The sequence below is a fragment of the Penicillium solitum genome (assembly GCF_028829755.1).
Source record: "Penicillium solitum strain IBT 25940 chromosome Unknown utg000001l_segment0_segment0, whole genome shotgun sequence".
Taxonomy (NCBI): domain Eukaryota; kingdom Fungi; phylum Ascomycota; class Eurotiomycetes; order Eurotiales; family Aspergillaceae; genus Penicillium; species Penicillium solitum.
Window position 1 is genome coordinate 5,475,699 of NW_027072121.1, and position 16,074 is coordinate 5,491,772.

Below are 16,074 nucleotides of genomic sequence, written 5' to 3' on the forward strand. Positions count from 1 at the left end.
GGAGGTGCGAAAGTGAAAAGGGTCCGGAGATGGCGATCGCCTGCTTGGGATCAACAGTCTTGGCGGTCACAGGCCCGACCCGCCAACAACTGGACATCTGCTGTCACTGACACCTTTTGGCTGCACAACTCGCTACAAACAACAGGATACTCTATTAATTTGAACTCGACGAGCCAATCCCTCACCCGCTACCTCTTCGACATAATCATCTCTCCAAAATGGGCTGGAATCCTTGGTCTTCCGGCGATTCAAACAAGAACGCAGCCTCCGACGGCGGCCGCATTGCCCCGGACCGAACGAGTCGCGCGCGCTGCTGGGAGGGCCGCGATTCATTCTTCGCCTGTCTTGACAAGAACGATATCCTGGACGGCATTAAAGATGATAAGAAGGCACGACAGAAGTGCGCGAACGAGGTCGCGGAGTTTGAGGCGGCATGTTCACAAAGCTGGGTACGTACGGTTGGGTCTATCTTTGATTGCCTGCTCAGAATTGCCAGTTTTTGGTGTTTTCTACCTTGCTCTACGTTATATCTATTCATTCGCAGATTGCTGACTCGAGATTCTTGGCGTCTACTAGGTGAAATACTTCAAGGAAAAGCGTGTGATGGAGTTCAACCGGGACAAGACGATTGAGCGCATTCAAAAGGAGGATGCGGCCAAGGTGAAGGAGCTGAAGGAGAAAGGCTGGAATTCGAAATAAGAAGCTAGGGGGACTTTGTCGGCGGCTTTTGTACAATATGTAGCATATCCTCTCTTATCACGTACCTTGATGACCACTCCATTCCAAAGGTATATTGCTGGAAGCTGCAAGCCTGAGATGACTTGCTCAGTCTTACTATGTATGCCTTGTATAACCTAAGCTTTAAGATCGAGGGCTCAGCACTGTTGACAGCAATGCATTGGGTTGCGTAAGACTACGTACCTGTGGATGTTTCGGATAACTGCCATATCTTGCTAGGATATATGAAACAGAACTTGGAAAGCGACTACCAGTCTATCGTCGCCTATAAGGATTACAGTACTATTATATACAATGTATAAATGCCCGCAAATCTGTTCAAAATACGAAACCGTCTCGACTTTTCCAAAGCGGCCGAGTTGCCAAAGTAAGATTATATGATATCACCCTCTGGCCGAGGGAATATGTACGTACACCATGATGCCAAAGAGAGAGATGTTCACAAGCAATAATAACCCAAAATATGTATCTAGGGAACATCCATATTATGTCCAAGGGGGCAAATAAACCAGTAATCATAATGAGCAAGAGTCCAATGGTTGAAACGACATGCCAACTCCATCCTAGGTACCGCATTGCCCTAATATCTCCTAATATCTTACTGCATTTGTGACACATCAGAAGCAAAAAGGAAAAGGAAAGAAAAGCAAACGCCTAGTGTTGCAAGAACTGGTTTTTGGCCAGCCGAAAAAAAGGAACCGAAGCAGAGCACTAAAATCCACCAGGTAGGGATGCAAGAACGCCAAGCTCCGAAAATGAACAATGACAAAAAGAACCTTAAGTTCGAATGAGGATGATAGGTAGTAAGAGAGTCGTGAAATCATTGCTTCCATTTAGCCAGGTGCTGCATCAGGTTCTGTACCTGGGGACCGACGGGTCCCTGGCCCTGCTGCGGTTGTCCACCTAGTCCTTTGGCCAGGAGCGAAAGCAGGGTTGGATCGGTGATGACTGGTGCATTTACAGGCTGGAGATTGAAGGGCGGGTGGGGGAGGGGTTGTTGTTGTTGGGTGGTTTGCATAGGCGGAGGCCGATGCGCGTTGGTCAGGAGACTAGCGAGGTCGGCCGGGGGTGGGTTCGGTGAGGAAAAGGGCGACTGAGTAGCAGACACGGGCTGCGAATGGGGAGGTCGCTGGAGCGCCGACAGGAGGGTTGAAAGGCTAGGACCATCCAATGAACCAATGAGGTTCGCAATATTGGGTGGATTTGAAAGCGCAGGCAAGCCAGGTGGAGGAACCGGCATAGGCTGTACTGGAGGGACGATGAAACCAGGATTAGGTGCAAATGCGGTTGGGGCCGCTCCTCGCTGCATCGCTTGGGACTGGTGGCTCAGGAGCTCAGCAGACATATTAGGCTCGAGCTCAGGGTAATCTGTGTATAAAGAAAAGAGACGGATTAGCAGGGCGTCGACGGATAAGTGAACGCATAATACGCTTACCAAGGAAGCGAACGTTATCCAATCCAGCGGTTCGATCAAATAGCTGCAGAGGAATCTTCCGGGAGACTTGGTTCGGACGAGAGAGGCGGACGACTGCAAGAACACCTTCAATAAACTGACGATGCACGGCGGCACCAAGAGGGATCCGTGGACCAAGCACCAGAACATCCACTCGCAATCCACGGTTGCGGAAAGCATTCTCTACATGAAGAACAAAGTTCCTTCACAATGTTAGTGATTGTGCCCAAACAGATCTCAAGATATTCAACTCACCTGTCAAGTTCCTCCAGCACGAGGATCTGCACATCTGGTACATCTCGCTGAGCTCGTCGAGGCACAGGTAGATCCGCTTCCCCTTCATAGATACCGCGTGGTCTTGGGCTGATGCTCCGGTAACGTCGATCTCTGGAATAAGGAGAGCGAGGAGAACGCGGAGAACGGGAGCGCCTTCGCTCGCGGCGATCAAATCTTTCTGGAGTTCTGTCGCGCGACCGATACCCATCTCTAGACCCCCGAAACGGTCGCGGGGAAGGTGATCGTGGCGGGCGATAATCGTCGCGTCTGCTGCGGTGAGAAGGTTCATCCCGGAAATCGCTAAATGGGAGTCGACTTGGTTCATAGGGCTTAGACCGGTCGTATCGATCGACCGGGGCCCGGGCGTTGGTTCGCCCAGGACCGGCACGGCTGAACTCAGGTGACCGGGAACGACGTGGTGGCGGCGGTGCACGGGAAGTTTCAGGTGCTTGAGCGGGCCGGGTCGATCGCTGAGGCTTTGAAATTTCAAGATCTAGGGACGGTTAGGTCTTTCTTTGCGATAATTGCTCCATGGAGTCAGGAACTCACGTATCTTCCTGCCCCGCACGACAGCTCCCTGTTCGACGCCAAGAGCCGCGTGGCAGGAACTCGCCTCCAAAAACTGTATGAAGCCGTACGCCTGCTTGATCGATATCTGAGCTAGTTTGCCGTACTTATGGAAGATATGGAACATGTCTCGCTTGGTGACTCTTTCAGTAGGGAGGTTGCCTGCACATGGTAAAGCGGTTAGATCGACGAAGAGTAGATATATGAGGGAACAAAACTGACCAACAAACAACCTGGAGCCCATTGGGAACCGATCCCAAAGACCTTCCGTCACATAGATCCGCTCATCGTGTAGAAACTCGTCATATTTCTTTTGGACTTCTGGACCCCAGGGCGTATCATCGTCAGAAAGCTTGATGGGCCGACCCTGCTTGTCAACACGGCCTTTCTTGGAGGCTACCGAAGTCTCTTGCAAGGAGCCCTGAGATTCGGCACCAGTAGATGGGGTTTGCGGGAATGTGCCAATCGGAGGAAGTGGATTGTTGACGGCCGAGGCCCCTCCAGAAGCACTGTTAAATGGTTGAGACTGGTTTTGGGGTTGAATATTACTAGGTTGGGCGGAGTAGGCAGGCGATGCAGTAGCAGCAGCATCATGGGCAGACGGCAGTTGATGATATGTCACCTCGCCATTTGGAGTATAATGGGCCTGGATAGAATCGTGGCTTTGGGCTTGAGGGTGGGCAGGGATGCCCTGGGATTTGAGGGACTCGCCAGCGGGTGCTTGGTGGATAGACGAGTTATCAGCGGAAGGAACGGCGGGAATGGTTGCACCAGGGTTGGCCTGGGAAAGATTGTCGAGGAGTTGCTGGAAATTGACACCTCCCGCATTATGCTCCACGCTCTCCTTCTCATCAATTAGGCGATCGGGCATCCTTGACTGCTCCGGGTCATAGGCATGATCTACTTCATTCCCAGTGGCAAAGCCTTGGGATGCCGGAGCGACCGGAGCAGCGTGGGAATAAGTGGAATCGGGGTTAAAGAAACCTGAGCTCGGATGGCCGGCGCTTTCGGACCCCGATGCTGGGTTGGGAGGGTAGTATGCAGAAGCAATCATTTCATTCTGCATCGCACGATTCGGTTGCGAGCCATGAAAACTACCAGCATCCTGGGTCTGTCTCGGTCCCTCTCCATCTTTTAACCCTCCGTGCAACCATCCATCGTGTGTTTGCGGGACCTGCTTATACACCGAGCGTTCATAGGTGGAGGTATCGTTGAAGACGGGGTCCATTTGGTTCTCTAAGACTGAGATATTGGATGGCTCTGGGATGTGTAGGGGTCGAGGGCTTTCCGGGGTCAGAGTCTTTCCGCGAAAGTGAAGCGCTTCATCTGGGGGACTGGGCGTCATGTAGACTTCGAGAAGGAGGAGGTTTCATCTACGGAGAAAAAGTCTCGGGGAGGGTCCTAGGAATTTTCGCAATCGCAAGCTAAGGTGGGGCGAGAAAAAGATGGGTCGGGATTTCTTAGACCTCACCCAAGAGGGAAAGGGGAAGAGTAGAAAGTAAGAAAAATAGGCGATGAAGAGAAGGGAATGGGGAATAGGGTGGTGGGGGGTTCTAGTGAGAAGTGGGAATAAAGGGAAAAAAGTTTGTCAGGTGAGCAGTTGGAGGCGTTGAGATTCTGAATTTGGGGATGTCCACTGCAGTATCACGAGGATAAAGATATTTGTTTTGGGAATTCAAATTTGTTTTTTTTTTTCCTGGTTTAAGATAAATTCAAGGAGAAAGAAGATATTTCAAGGTAAATCGTATAAATGAAGCATGGTTGATGTAACCATATAACCAGTATATCACCCCCAGGGCTACAACATGGAGAGTATACTATCACTACATCATTCTAACCACTCTAACTATATATACTCAATTACCTTAATCACTCTAAATCACTATCCCAGTCAAATAAAAAGCTTCTGTTACGTACGCTAAGCGGGGCTAGACCTGGCGAGAAACGGCATAGTATTTCTTAGAAGTTTTAATTAGTCACACTCCACCTCTCCAGCCTTTCTTCTCGTATACAGGCCTCTCATGTATTGCCAATGGCGTATACAAAGCCTTCGGGCATTACCCTTGAGACTATCCTTGAGAAGATTTGCATCTCAGGCTGACCACGATGTACAAATAGCAAGGGATTGGCTCAAAACCCTCAATTCCAAGACCATCCCCCGCAACATCTGTGAGGTCTCCTTCAGTCGATCTAGCGGTCCGGGCGGGCAAAATGTGAACAAGTCAGTGTCCCCACTTGAAGGTCAATAGTACTGAATGTTGGCTAATCCGGAGAGGGAAAATAGGGTCAACTCCAAGGCCACCTTGAAAGTCCCATTGGACGCATTGCTGTCTTTGGTTCCCCGTCTGATACACCATCCACTACGCGCTTCCCGATATGCCGCTGAAAGAACACAATGTCTAGTCATTCAGTCGGACGAGGAGCGGAAACAGTCTAACAATGTGGAATCCTGTTATGACAAGCTCTATCAGCTATTGCAGAGCTCAGCTAAGGAGGTGATCCCCGGGGAAACATCCCAAGCGCAAAGAAATCGCGTGCAAAAGTTGTATGTTTACTCTTTCCATGGAAGCAATGGAGCGAATCTAACGGGAGCAAAAACAACACAGACAAAAGGCTCAAAATGAGGGTCGGATTAAAGACAAGAAACAGCACAGCGACAAGAAAAGTAGTCGCCGGGGAAGCAAATACGATGATTGATAATGACCGTGCAAACCACCTGATAGCATAGGGACAAGTTCGCCAGTGGACCCTGAATTTTGATAATATCCGATCAACGCCTAAGTGCTAAGTACAAATACTTGGGTATGCTATATGTATGCTACTCCTGTGCCGCGCGCTCCGCATTGCGGACGGTAGCCGCAATAACCTTCTGCAATGAAAGATCCAGGCCCTCAGTTGCTTGAACAGGTTGAAGCCAGTTGATCACTTGGCGTGCGAGATCCTTGCCCATGGGATACTCTCTGAGGCGGGCAAGCGAGCTACCAAGCGCCCGCGGGAATTCGGCCGATGTGGGGGGGATTCCAGCGGTCGGGAACTTGATGTAGCAAATCTGCGTCCGTGGGCTGGAAGGCTTGTTGGCGCGCATCGTCTCAATCACATGTTCCAAAATCTTGCGAAGACAAGGCGCATCCTGGAATTCCCAAGCCATATCAAAGTACTCCTGACCGAACCGATCATCGCTGTCGAAGTGCTTTGTGGCGGTATCAAAGATGGCGAGCGGGATAGCACCACTCAGAGCTGGCGTGGAGTTCAGGTTTTGCAATGCAACCTGGTCTACTTCTCCGTCCGCTCCTGTGCTTGGGTTGATGTCCTCGGCTGTGAGTGATGGGAGTGCGATCATGTCGGCATCGGTGTCATCGACTTCTGCTTCTTGAATCGGCTTGGGCTTCTGGCTCTCCTCGTCAAGACCGAGAATCCGTTGGCGAGCGACCAGCTTTGCGATGTAAATCAATTCCAGCTTTGCATATTGAATCCAAATCGTCCTCGCGCTCTTGCAGAACCGTAGACCGCGCTGCATGTAACTCCGAGCCTGTGTCATATCTCCGTGGTCATCGAGGACGTGCTTAGCGGCATAAACCCATAAGTCGGCGCTGGTAGGGTGTAGTCGCAGAGCATCGGTGAAAATCATGAGGAGCTTTTTGTGTGCCTTTTGTTTGCGAGCATATTCGATGTACTGGACCCAGAGGTTGATATCGCCGTGGAACTTGCGTGTAGCTCGGTCGAGAACGAAGAAAATGCGTCGCTGGCCGTTGAATCCTGCCGACCGAATCCCAAGTCGCTTCACCCGCTTCTTTCGTAGCACATCGAGGTTCATTTCGTATTCAGCATAGCGCACAAAATCCACCGGTTGCGCACCGCGTGCGTTGAGTTTGTGCTCGAAATCAGATCTTTTTTTGACGATTGAGGAAATTTCATCCTGTTATCTTGATCAGCTGTCATTTTGATGGAATAACTCCGCTTTGCGGCTTACCTTGGTGAAAATCTTCTTGCGCTCATATTCCTTGAGCTCAGGCACTGACTTCTCGAGGAAGAAACGAGCCTTATCTGTTGCGGCGGACATGATTGCTGTTCACTGAAGAGGTTAAAAAAAAAAAGTCGGCATCCCGCATTGAAAAAACACCGATCAGCCCCAGGGTGCGCTTAACCGCATTGGGTTAGCGTACAGGGCACTCAGAAGCACCGAGGGATCCGGATGTTGTTTTCATCTTCCTCAGGGGCCATTTGCTCGTGACATCTTGTTCAAGTCGTTTTTCCTTTCGTTCTTTTTCTTGACACTCTTTTCTTTCTCAATTTTTGAATTTTTTTATCAAACCGGTGCAGAGATTGTCTTTACCTCTGCGCCGCCATGGCTCCCCGATACAAGGACGGAGATGCCGTGGTTGCCGTAAGTTCTAAGGCACCCTCCAATGCGGATCTAGAAACGCCACTGACTTGATGTTTTTTGTAGATCAACGGCAAATGGGTCGCATGGACTCACACGGTTTTCGCATATGCTGCGTTCCTCAGCGCGTTGATTGTCGGCGTTGCTTTGCACTACCACAAGATCGTCCAAAATGAACATTACGGCTATCCAATTGAATGGTTCCCCTCCGTGTCTGCGACCATCGGTGACCGATATCCCGAACGGTCCTTTTTCCAGGTCTTCATCGCAATTACTTCTGGTCCTCGCTTTGCCCTCGTCTTCCTGTGGTACATCCTCACTTCGCGTCCGAACTCGACCTTACCCAAGTTGGTTGCCGGCGTGGGCATCTTCCGGACATTGACATGTGGTGGTTGGACATATGTCACATCTACCGATGACCACGACTGGCATGACATCTTCATGATCTCGTACTTGGTGGCCACTTTGCCGTGGACCCTAGGTTGCCTTGCGCTCAGCCCGAACAACCGCCGTGCCGTCAAGTACCGTAAAATTATGGCTAGCTTGTTCTTTGGAACATTGGTTCCGTTGATCTACTATTTCATTCAACACAAGGTCCACAAGGTTCCTGGTGGTGAGTACTTGCACTCGTGAGCATCTAACTGGGGTTACCGCATGCTAATCAGTCAAATCTTTAGCCTATACCAAATATGCCTTCTTTGAATGGTCCCTAATCCTGTTCGATGTCGGTTTTGATGCTGTCACAGCTCTTGACTTTGAGAGCTTCGAACTGGTGGTGAGAGATGTTAAGGGTGTTAGCAGAGGGTATGTACCGTGGCTTCCAAAATGACATTGCCCACGTCAAATGTATAGTGCCGAAGGCTATATTGGTTTTGAACAAAGAAAACATTGTCTAAGTTTGTCCTCATTAGGCAATTGAAAACGACTGCAGATTCTGTCTTGGAAAAAGAGTGTGTTCAATCCCATAACCGACTACAACCATCCCAGAAATTAACCACGTACGTAGGAAGGGCAAGCCCGTGGGCAACACCTTTGGCGAGGGCTTCTTCTGGACCGAGATCATTGATGCTGCCGCGGATGTCTACAATGGGGTAAATCATACCAGTCGATCATTGGTCTCTTGCATTACTAACCATGGGCTGTAGTTTGTTTTCTGGACCATAGTGACCGCTCTGCCTGTCCTTGTCTGGTGTAAGTGACATATATTCCCTGGTACCGATGGACTTGTCTGATCTTGATAGATTTCCCTCTTTGGCACATGGGTATCTCCGGCTACGAGGTTGCCATTGTTTGCTGCACGTCCCCGTTGCTCTACGTTATCCCATCCCTGCGATATGCAGCTGTGAAGAATCTTCGCCTTCTTCACCTGCTCTCGCTCGTTGGTCTTCTCGGATACAAGTTCCAGGATCCTGCCAACCGCCTCTTTGTGACTGGGTTCGCTCTTTCCACCACTTGTGCAGCATGGACCGCTAGCTTCTTTTCCGAAAGGGCCAACACTCCTCGTCTCGAGGCACGTATCATGGCTTGGGGGATTGGTTTGATTATGTCCGTTGTTGCCAAGTTCGCATGCAAGACCAACAACCCACTTTGGCCAATTGTTCACGCCGAGAATGGTGGCTGGAACAAAGTCGGAATCTTCATCGCTCTGTTCGCTGTTTTGAGGTCCCAGAGAGGTTCAAACACGAGCGGCGGTGATTACCTGCCAGCAGGTGGCAAGAAGGGCTCGTCCATTCTTGCTGGTGTTGGATTTGGCGCTCTGATGTTCGCCATCGTGTCGCTTTTGACAGACTCAAGTACCATGATCTCGTGGGTCTGGGACGGGTACCCAGTGCGCGGACCGCTTGCAGCTCCTCACGGTGCTCTGACGATTTTCGCAATGGGAGCCGGTCTTGTGTACGGCATCTTCCACCCTAGAATCGCTGGAAGCTGGACTGCCTTCGGTGTTGGTTCCATTGGTGCTGCTCTTCTTACTTGCTACCACCACTGGACTGGATTCTATGGCGCTCTCATTCTTGCCTTCTATATCATGGCCGTTGCCCCGGTTCTGATTATGTCCAGCGTTCGTCACTCTCCTGCGAGCACTTTCGGTATTGGCTTCATCGTCTATGTGGCCCTTTTGCTCTTCCACGTTTGGGTTGTTGCCTATGCCTTCGTGCCAGGTGGCCCGTTCCTTCGTGAGCACACTGACTGGCTCATGACCACTACAATGATTTCCATTGGTGCAGGTGTTTTCTCTGCAGCGACCTCGAACTCGACTCGCTCCCGCAAGGCTCACAAGCCCGTCAACCCCAACAGCAGGAAACAGCGATCGTACTATATCTACGTCCTTGCTGTGCTGCAACTGCTTTCCGTGTCCATCGCCTACCTCCGCTTCCCGACCAATGACTACACTCCCTATCACAAGGAGGACAAGGTTGTGACAGCTGGTATCTGGACTGTCCATTTCGGCCTCGACAACAACATGTGGTCATCCGAGCGCCGCATGCGCGACGTCATTGGTGAGCTTGAGCTGGATGTTATTGGTTTCCTCGAATCCGACAACCAGCGTATCATCATGGGCAACAGGGACGTCACCCAGTTCATCGCCGAGGACCTTGGCTACTACACTGACTTCGGCCCCGGTCCCAACAAGCACACCTGGGGCTCCGCCTTGCTGTCCAAGTTCCCCATCGTCAACTCTACGCACCACCTTCTCCCTTCGCCTGTGGGTGAGCTGGCACCTGCAATCCACGCCACACTCGACATGTACGGCGAGATGGTCGACGTTGTTGTGTTCCACTCCGGACAGGAAGAGGACCCCGAGGACCGCCGCTTGCAGAGTGAGTATCTGTCAAAGCTGATGGGCGACTCCCCACGTCCTCTGATCCTGTTGAGTTACCTCGTCACCAAGCCGCTCGAGGGTAACTACAACACCTACGTGAGCGAGCGTAGCCAAATGAAGGATATTGATCCTACCGACTGGGATAGATGGTGCGAGTACCTTCTCTTCAAGAAGTTGCACCGCACTGGCTACGCCAGAATCAGTCGTGATACCATCACGGATACAGAGATCCAGGTAAGTAATGTTGTTATTATTTCTTCTCCCACGCGGGCTTAGTTTCTGACTGTTTCGTGATATAGGTTGGAAAGTTCGTCATTGGCGAGCCCGAACCCGAAAATGAGATGCGTATCCCAGAGGAGATGGTCCCCGTTGGCCGCCGCTTCCCTGCCTTGTTCTACGGCCAGGGTGTGCGCGGACACCGCTACCACGTCTTCAACGAGCCCAGGTACTGGCAGTAGACGGTCTACCTGAATGGGAAGCGTGTATACGCTTCATTGCGCAATTTTTTCCTTGGGTCTACAACATCACGACATAATTAAGGACCACATAAGGCAGACGTCCCACTATCCTTGGGGGCTGCCAATATACCTAGAGTAATTGAATGATGAGAGTATTTTCTGTTTATTGTTTTCTTATTCTACCAGTGTTTATTTACTTCTGACTCATGCTCCTTCTACATACTCGTACATTGCATCAGCCGACAGGCTGGAAGTTAATGTATTGCATCCCACATGTGCATATGAGAGATCCTATAATTGTGTGTTCCTTTATCCTCTTTTCAAAGAATACCCGGTCATCTGTACATTTTTCTGAATCCTCTTTCAGTAGTACCAAGACAATTTCTTCCTCTCTGCTTTAATAAATTTGCGAACTTGGAACCCCAAAGTTATCTGAGAACAAATACTGAATATTCTTTTAGCAGTCTCAACTAGAATGTGGGAATCCTAGCAGCAACCAGATCGATAGGTTCATGAGACACCATCTCCAAAACTAGGATGTTTCTCTTTGTGTCATGATGCTGAAATTTACAAGCCATCCTAAACCCAACGGCCTGGTTTGTACGCCGGCGCTTTCATACCCATTTGGATACTGACTTTGAGATATATCCTTTGTCGTATGCTGACAGGCGTCCGCTAATAATAGCCCTTGCCATGTCAAAGACGGTTTGAATCCGACTTAGTCAATCATATCAATCCCAATTGGTAGAAGTTAGCACGCATTCTTTTTCTTTCTCGTATTGATCCTTCCCTTCAGCATTTGAGATGGAGTCTTCGAGTCTTCGGCACAGAGCAATGGCAGCAGAGTAGCACGTCTTCCCAGGTGTATTCCAGCAGCTATGCTGATCATTCGATTCGATCAAGTAAATATCTCTTCATGGCCGCACGGATTCATCGATCCTGAAAGCTCTTTGTTCGTTCTGGTCGGATTCTGATGTCAGACCCAGACAACGGGGAAATATGTTTTACTTTGTTTTGGAGGCACTTTCATGATAGAAAATGAGGGGGCCCATTTCCGAATCCGGACACAGACCAAATTTAATCTCACCTGGCCAGCTTTTGCTTGTCGATGGAGATGGCTGGTTTATATCCCCCAATTTGGAAGTAGCCTTGGAAGCCCTAACCTGCCGGCCTCTTTGCAATTCCCCCTTCGCCAGTGTGTCCAGGAAGACATGCTTAACTTTCTACATATATAGGATACTACTTGAATTTCAAATACAAAAATCCGGACCTCTCCTCTCCTCCGAAGTAAACATGATGGGTGCGGATTCTCGGAATGCTCAGGAATACCGGCTCACGCCTCATCATCTGGGCTCAAAAACGAGGTATTCTGTTTCTAGGATGGATTCTCTTTGATGTGATTATTTTTCAAATTAAGCATCGATTTTTGGTACTGCCTTGCTTCCTGTAGTTTCTGTCCTTGTTCATTGTTTTTAATGCGCCGTTGAAAGTCTGATGATACTCTTGTTTCTTTTCTTTCAGCCGCCCGGCTTCGGTTGCTTGGATTACTTGGGTGGTCTGTTCTATTGACTTCATTTCGTTACATTCTTACGAACTAGCCTTGATATTCTGCAGCCCCTCAAAACTTTCATCTGGGGTGAACGAATTCTCGCAGCGTGAAAATGGCGGTCAATGTTATAAGCCTGCTGCATTACAGCTGTTAGCAACCCTGATTGAGTTGGGCTAAAGCTACTTCCAATTGCACGAAGTGGAACTTTGTATCAAGATTGACCTGAAACGCTCTTTGTCGAAAGGCCCTCGATGCATCTGCAATAAGCTGGGCGCGGTTAACAAAGAAGAGGGCTCGAAAATATATTTTTATCTCTCTTTGTATTGGTAAATATCTACATGTTTCTCTGTTGCTCTCTGTTCGTGCTTTGTCTACTGGCACGAATATGTGGCCCGTCTCGGTCTTCTATTAATATAGAGCCAACAGGTCCAGATGTATCCTCAACCACGAACATCATCACCACGACTTTCTTGACTTGAATCTTCTATCATCAAATCAATCACCATAATCTATAACAGCAACAACTGATAATAAGTATGGTCCGCGTGCTGTCATTTTACACGTTCTCTAGCTAACAAATCAAATCGGATTAAAGGATCATCGAGAAACTCGAAAAGATGGTCACAACTCGAGGAATGGCTGGGGGCACTGGGTCAAAGATCCAGCCTCTACCGGCTAAACCTTCCAATGCCGAAAAGGCCGCCAAAGCCGCCAGAATAAAAACCGAGAAGGAGGGAAAGAAGGCCGCGGCGGATGCAGCGAAGCGGCTAAAGGATGCGGAGAAGGCCGCAGCGAAGGCCGATAAGGACGCAAATAAGGGTGCAGCAAAGGCCGCAGCAAAGGCTGCGAAGGTTGCCAATACCAAAGCTGCTAAAGCCACCAAAGTTGCCAAAGTTGCCAAAGCTACCAAGAATACAAAGGCCACAAAGGGTAGAGCTAGAGCACCTGCCGTGAAGGCTTCAACTGATCAATCGGATGAAGATGAGGACGAAGACGAAGAAAGCGAAGAAGACCACGATGAACCACGCGCCAAGAGGCGCAAGGTTGAGACTCTGCCTTCACCCGATTTTTCTGTGCGAATCGGCCCACCCAGAGTAAACCGTCCGGTTCTACAAATCGGGGATTGGAAGTACATGAGGAAGACCGACATCCCAGAAGGCGTGGAGAACGATCTTAACAGACCTCTACCCTATGTCTATATTGGAGGCGCTGCACCACATCCTCGTTGGGTGGTCACTCGAACCGAAAGGTTAAAAGTTCCTTCCAAACTACATGTCTCAAATTCCAGGTCTAGGGTTACGACAGACTTCGGAGGTTTACAATGGACGTTTGAAGAAGGAGACTTCAAGAAATGGACCGGGTTGGGATACCCGGCTCTTTTCGAACTTGCGTATTTGTGTCTCGAACATACGCTCAGTGATACGGAGATCCGGGAACAGATCTATAAATCCCTGATCCAGGGCCCCTTGCCCGAGGCTGTGGCCGTTGGTTACAATTGGTACCCAGCTCTGCCGCCAATGCCCCCCACAAGACACTTTGCCACAGGATCCTCCCAGCAATCTAGTCGAAGACCAAGTGACTCGGGCTTTTACTTCAGTAACTTTGATCGTCCAAATATGGCAGTCCAACCACGAAATAACCGCATGGCACAACCGTATATGCCTCACGTGCCCCCCATTGTCTCCAATCACCCGAGATTAGAGGAATGGCCAACTGCCCCACGCTCTGCAAGCCCGGACCCGGAGAGCGAACGGGGCAGTGAAGAAAGTCAGTCAGGCGAGTCCAGAAAGTCGTCTGTGTCCCGGGAGTCCGACCTGGAACTAAATCCTGAGGGAGTTTATTCGGGACCGACAACCCCTGTACCTCTTGGAAATGATGGAAAAATTGCACAAAATGGTGAGTTCAAATGTGTTTAGTTCGACATGATTTTCCTCATTCTCTGCATGTTTCTTTCCCTTTCACTATATGCATTCAAAGTGATCAGATGATTTGATATGGGCGGGTGTGCCGGTGGACCCTTTGAATGGTGTGCGAGTGTATCAACTATACTGTGAGACAAAATGAGCTACCTAGAAGCATTCCTACCCAAGGCGTCTGGGACGAGGTCTTTGATTGGTTGTCACGTTTCTGGGGAAGAGGAGGACTGATCCCTTTGATATTACATGTTGCATACTGAAGACCTATTCGGACAGTACGCTAACCCGTGGGCTCTAGATGCAGCCTCAGAAGATGGTTCAATCTTTGGTGACGCCGATGACGATCAGGTTGAGCCCAACTCAGCCCGAGGCTCTCGAGAACAATCACCTAGTAGTAGCGTTTTCTCGAGCTCCGGCTCTGACAGCGAGGTCAGCGCTTCTTCCAAGACCAGTGAGCCTAGCAAGTTCAATGCCGCTGACGATAATAGCGCCCAATCGACAAATAGCCTGTCCCCAGTGTCCCATGATGGGCTCTTCAGCCCTGAACAGATTGAGAGGTATTATAGAAAGAAGCAAAAGAATTGTGAGTCGATCTACTTGTTTATCTATCGCCCCAGTCAATGATGTTAATGTTTAGTTCAAGTTGAAAGCTTAGGCGGTGTTGAACATCACGAAGCGTCAGAAGGAAAGCGCCAAGCACAGCTATCACCAAGTCCCCTTCGGGAGGCGCTGGAGACATTGGAAGACGCACAGAAAGAGTTGGAAATGGGAGAGCTCGAAACGGGAGGGGTTGCAGAGTCAAGTAAACGAATGCGGATGGAGTCACCATCAACACCATCGCCACCTGCGACTCGAAGGAAGACAGCGACTGAGATCATGATGAACAAAATTATGTCGTTCGCACGAGCAGGAAAGGAAAAACGGGATGAAATGCGAGCAGCTGCAGCAGAGAAAATATCAGACAAACCGCCGGTGGCACTGTTGAAGAAGACTACAGGAAATCAGGCGGGTGCAAGATCACAGGCGGATGCACCTAGTCCTGAGATTCCGCCTAATCTGCAAGATGAGTTCCTGGAACAGGCCAAGGCATATCTCAAAAACCCAATTCAGAGGGCGAGACATTTCCCTGACCCTCCTGCTGTTCGCCGAGCCAGAGTGTGGGCAGGGGAGGAATTGGTGGACCATGAGATCAAACCCACAGTCGACGCTACGCTGCCACCTTGGGCTGAAAGACATCGGCCTTTCAGTCAATGGCAGAATCCGGTAAGTGTCTCATCCATTGAACTTTTTGAGAATCACGCTGATCATATTCAATTAGATTGGGATAACTCCTGCGCCTGCGGCACGCGCGAAGATCTCGAGATCGAAAAGACGGAGCAAGGGACAAGGTAAAAGAAGGCCAAGACCAACACCTGCAAAAGAGCAGTCAGTCAGTTCAGCCCGGTGGTCGTCGTTTAGATAAGTCTATTGTGTACCTCCATAGTTTCATAGTGGAGTTTGGGATATTCCTATTGTTGGAGGGCCGTTTAACCGGAGTTATATATATTTGGAGTTTAGGATGCCTATGCCTTATTATTTCAATTTGTTGGTTTTTTGGGGATAGTTTTATTTGATCTCCATTATTCTCTCGATAAGCATTCATTATATTCTTACAGCACTGGGTTGAAGTGAAGCATGTATGTTGTTCACTGTAGTTGTATATTCAAGTCCCGTTGTAGAACATGGCATCATCACAAGGCAATGTTTGGTTGCGTGGAGCTCAGATATATGTTAGTAGCCAAATTAAAAGTCAAGAGATACCCACAGCTGGTAAGTAACAAAATATCTTAAAGGTGTTGAGCGAAGGACTCGATGTATACAATGGTTCGTATACAATGGTTCTATTAGACGTCACGTGCAAACCGAACAAACAGCT

General features: G+C 49.5%; 6 protein-coding genes across 6 annotated transcripts; 4 read left to right on the forward strand and 2 right to left on the reverse strand.

Annotated features, from left to right (window-relative positions):
- The first annotated feature begins 6 nt into the window (after positions 1-6).
- Positions 7-823, forward strand: N7455_002074 (cytochrome c oxidase subunit 6B family protein). Its single transcript, XM_040951435.2, has 2 exons — positions 7-449; positions 577-823. Exons 1-2 carry the CDS (start codon positions 219-221, stop codon positions 697-699), a joined length of 354 nt encoding a protein of 117 aa, XP_040817809.1. The 5' UTR covers positions 7-218; the 3' UTR covers positions 700-823.
- A 324-nt stretch (positions 824-1,147) lies between these two features.
- On the reverse strand, positions 1,148-4,617 carry N7455_002075 (putative RNA-binding protein (Nab3)). Its single transcript, XM_065604216.1, has 5 exons — positions 3,257-4,617; positions 3,036-3,196; positions 2,443-2,960; positions 2,174-2,394; positions 1,148-2,106 (listed from the first exon to the last, which is right to left on the reverse strand). The coding sequence occupies exons 1-5, from the start codon at positions 4,377-4,379 to the stop codon at positions 1,559-1,561; spliced, it is 2,571 nt and encodes an 856-aa protein (XP_065462707.1). The 5' UTR covers positions 4,380-4,617; the 3' UTR covers positions 1,148-1,558.
- Positions 4,618-5,055: 438 nt separating this feature from the next.
- Positions 5,056-5,731, forward strand: N7455_002076 (peptidyl-tRNA hydrolase domain protein; the record flags this gene model as incomplete). The annotated part of the gene is made up of 3 exons (XM_065604217.1): positions 5,056-5,255; positions 5,319-5,579; positions 5,641-5,731. The coding sequence occupies 3 exons, from the start codon at positions 5,056-5,058 to the stop codon at positions 5,729-5,731; spliced, it is 552 nt and encodes a 183-aa protein (XP_065462708.1).
- Positions 5,732-5,852: 121 nt separating this feature from the next.
- N7455_002077 (snoRNA-binding rRNA-processing protein UTP6) lies at positions 5,853-7,094 on the reverse strand (the record flags this gene model as incomplete). The annotated part of the gene is made up of 2 exons (XM_040951811.2): positions 5,853-6,950; positions 7,005-7,094. The coding sequence occupies 2 exons, from the start codon at positions 7,092-7,094 to the stop codon at positions 5,853-5,855; spliced, it is 1,188 nt and encodes a 395-aa protein (XP_040818586.2).
- A 285-nt stretch (positions 7,095-7,379) lies between these two features.
- On the forward strand, positions 7,380-10,694 carry N7455_002078 (uncharacterized protein; the record flags this gene model as incomplete). The annotated part of the gene is made up of 8 exons (XM_065604218.1): positions 7,380-7,418; positions 7,482-8,028; positions 8,093-8,219; positions 8,327-8,365; positions 8,422-8,506; positions 8,561-8,606; positions 8,657-10,470; positions 10,536-10,694. The coding sequence occupies 8 exons, from the start codon at positions 7,380-7,382 to the stop codon at positions 10,692-10,694; spliced, it is 2,856 nt and encodes a 951-aa protein (XP_065462709.1).
- A 2,166-nt stretch (positions 10,695-12,860) lies between these two features.
- Positions 12,861-15,621, forward strand: N7455_002079 (uncharacterized protein; the record flags this gene model as incomplete). The annotated part of the gene is made up of 4 exons (XM_065604219.1): positions 12,861-14,139; positions 14,458-14,742; positions 14,797-15,422; positions 15,478-15,621. 4 exons carry the CDS (start codon positions 12,861-12,863, stop codon positions 15,619-15,621), a joined length of 2,334 nt encoding a protein of 777 aa, XP_065462710.1.
- Between the last annotated feature and the right edge of the window lie 453 nt (positions 15,622-16,074).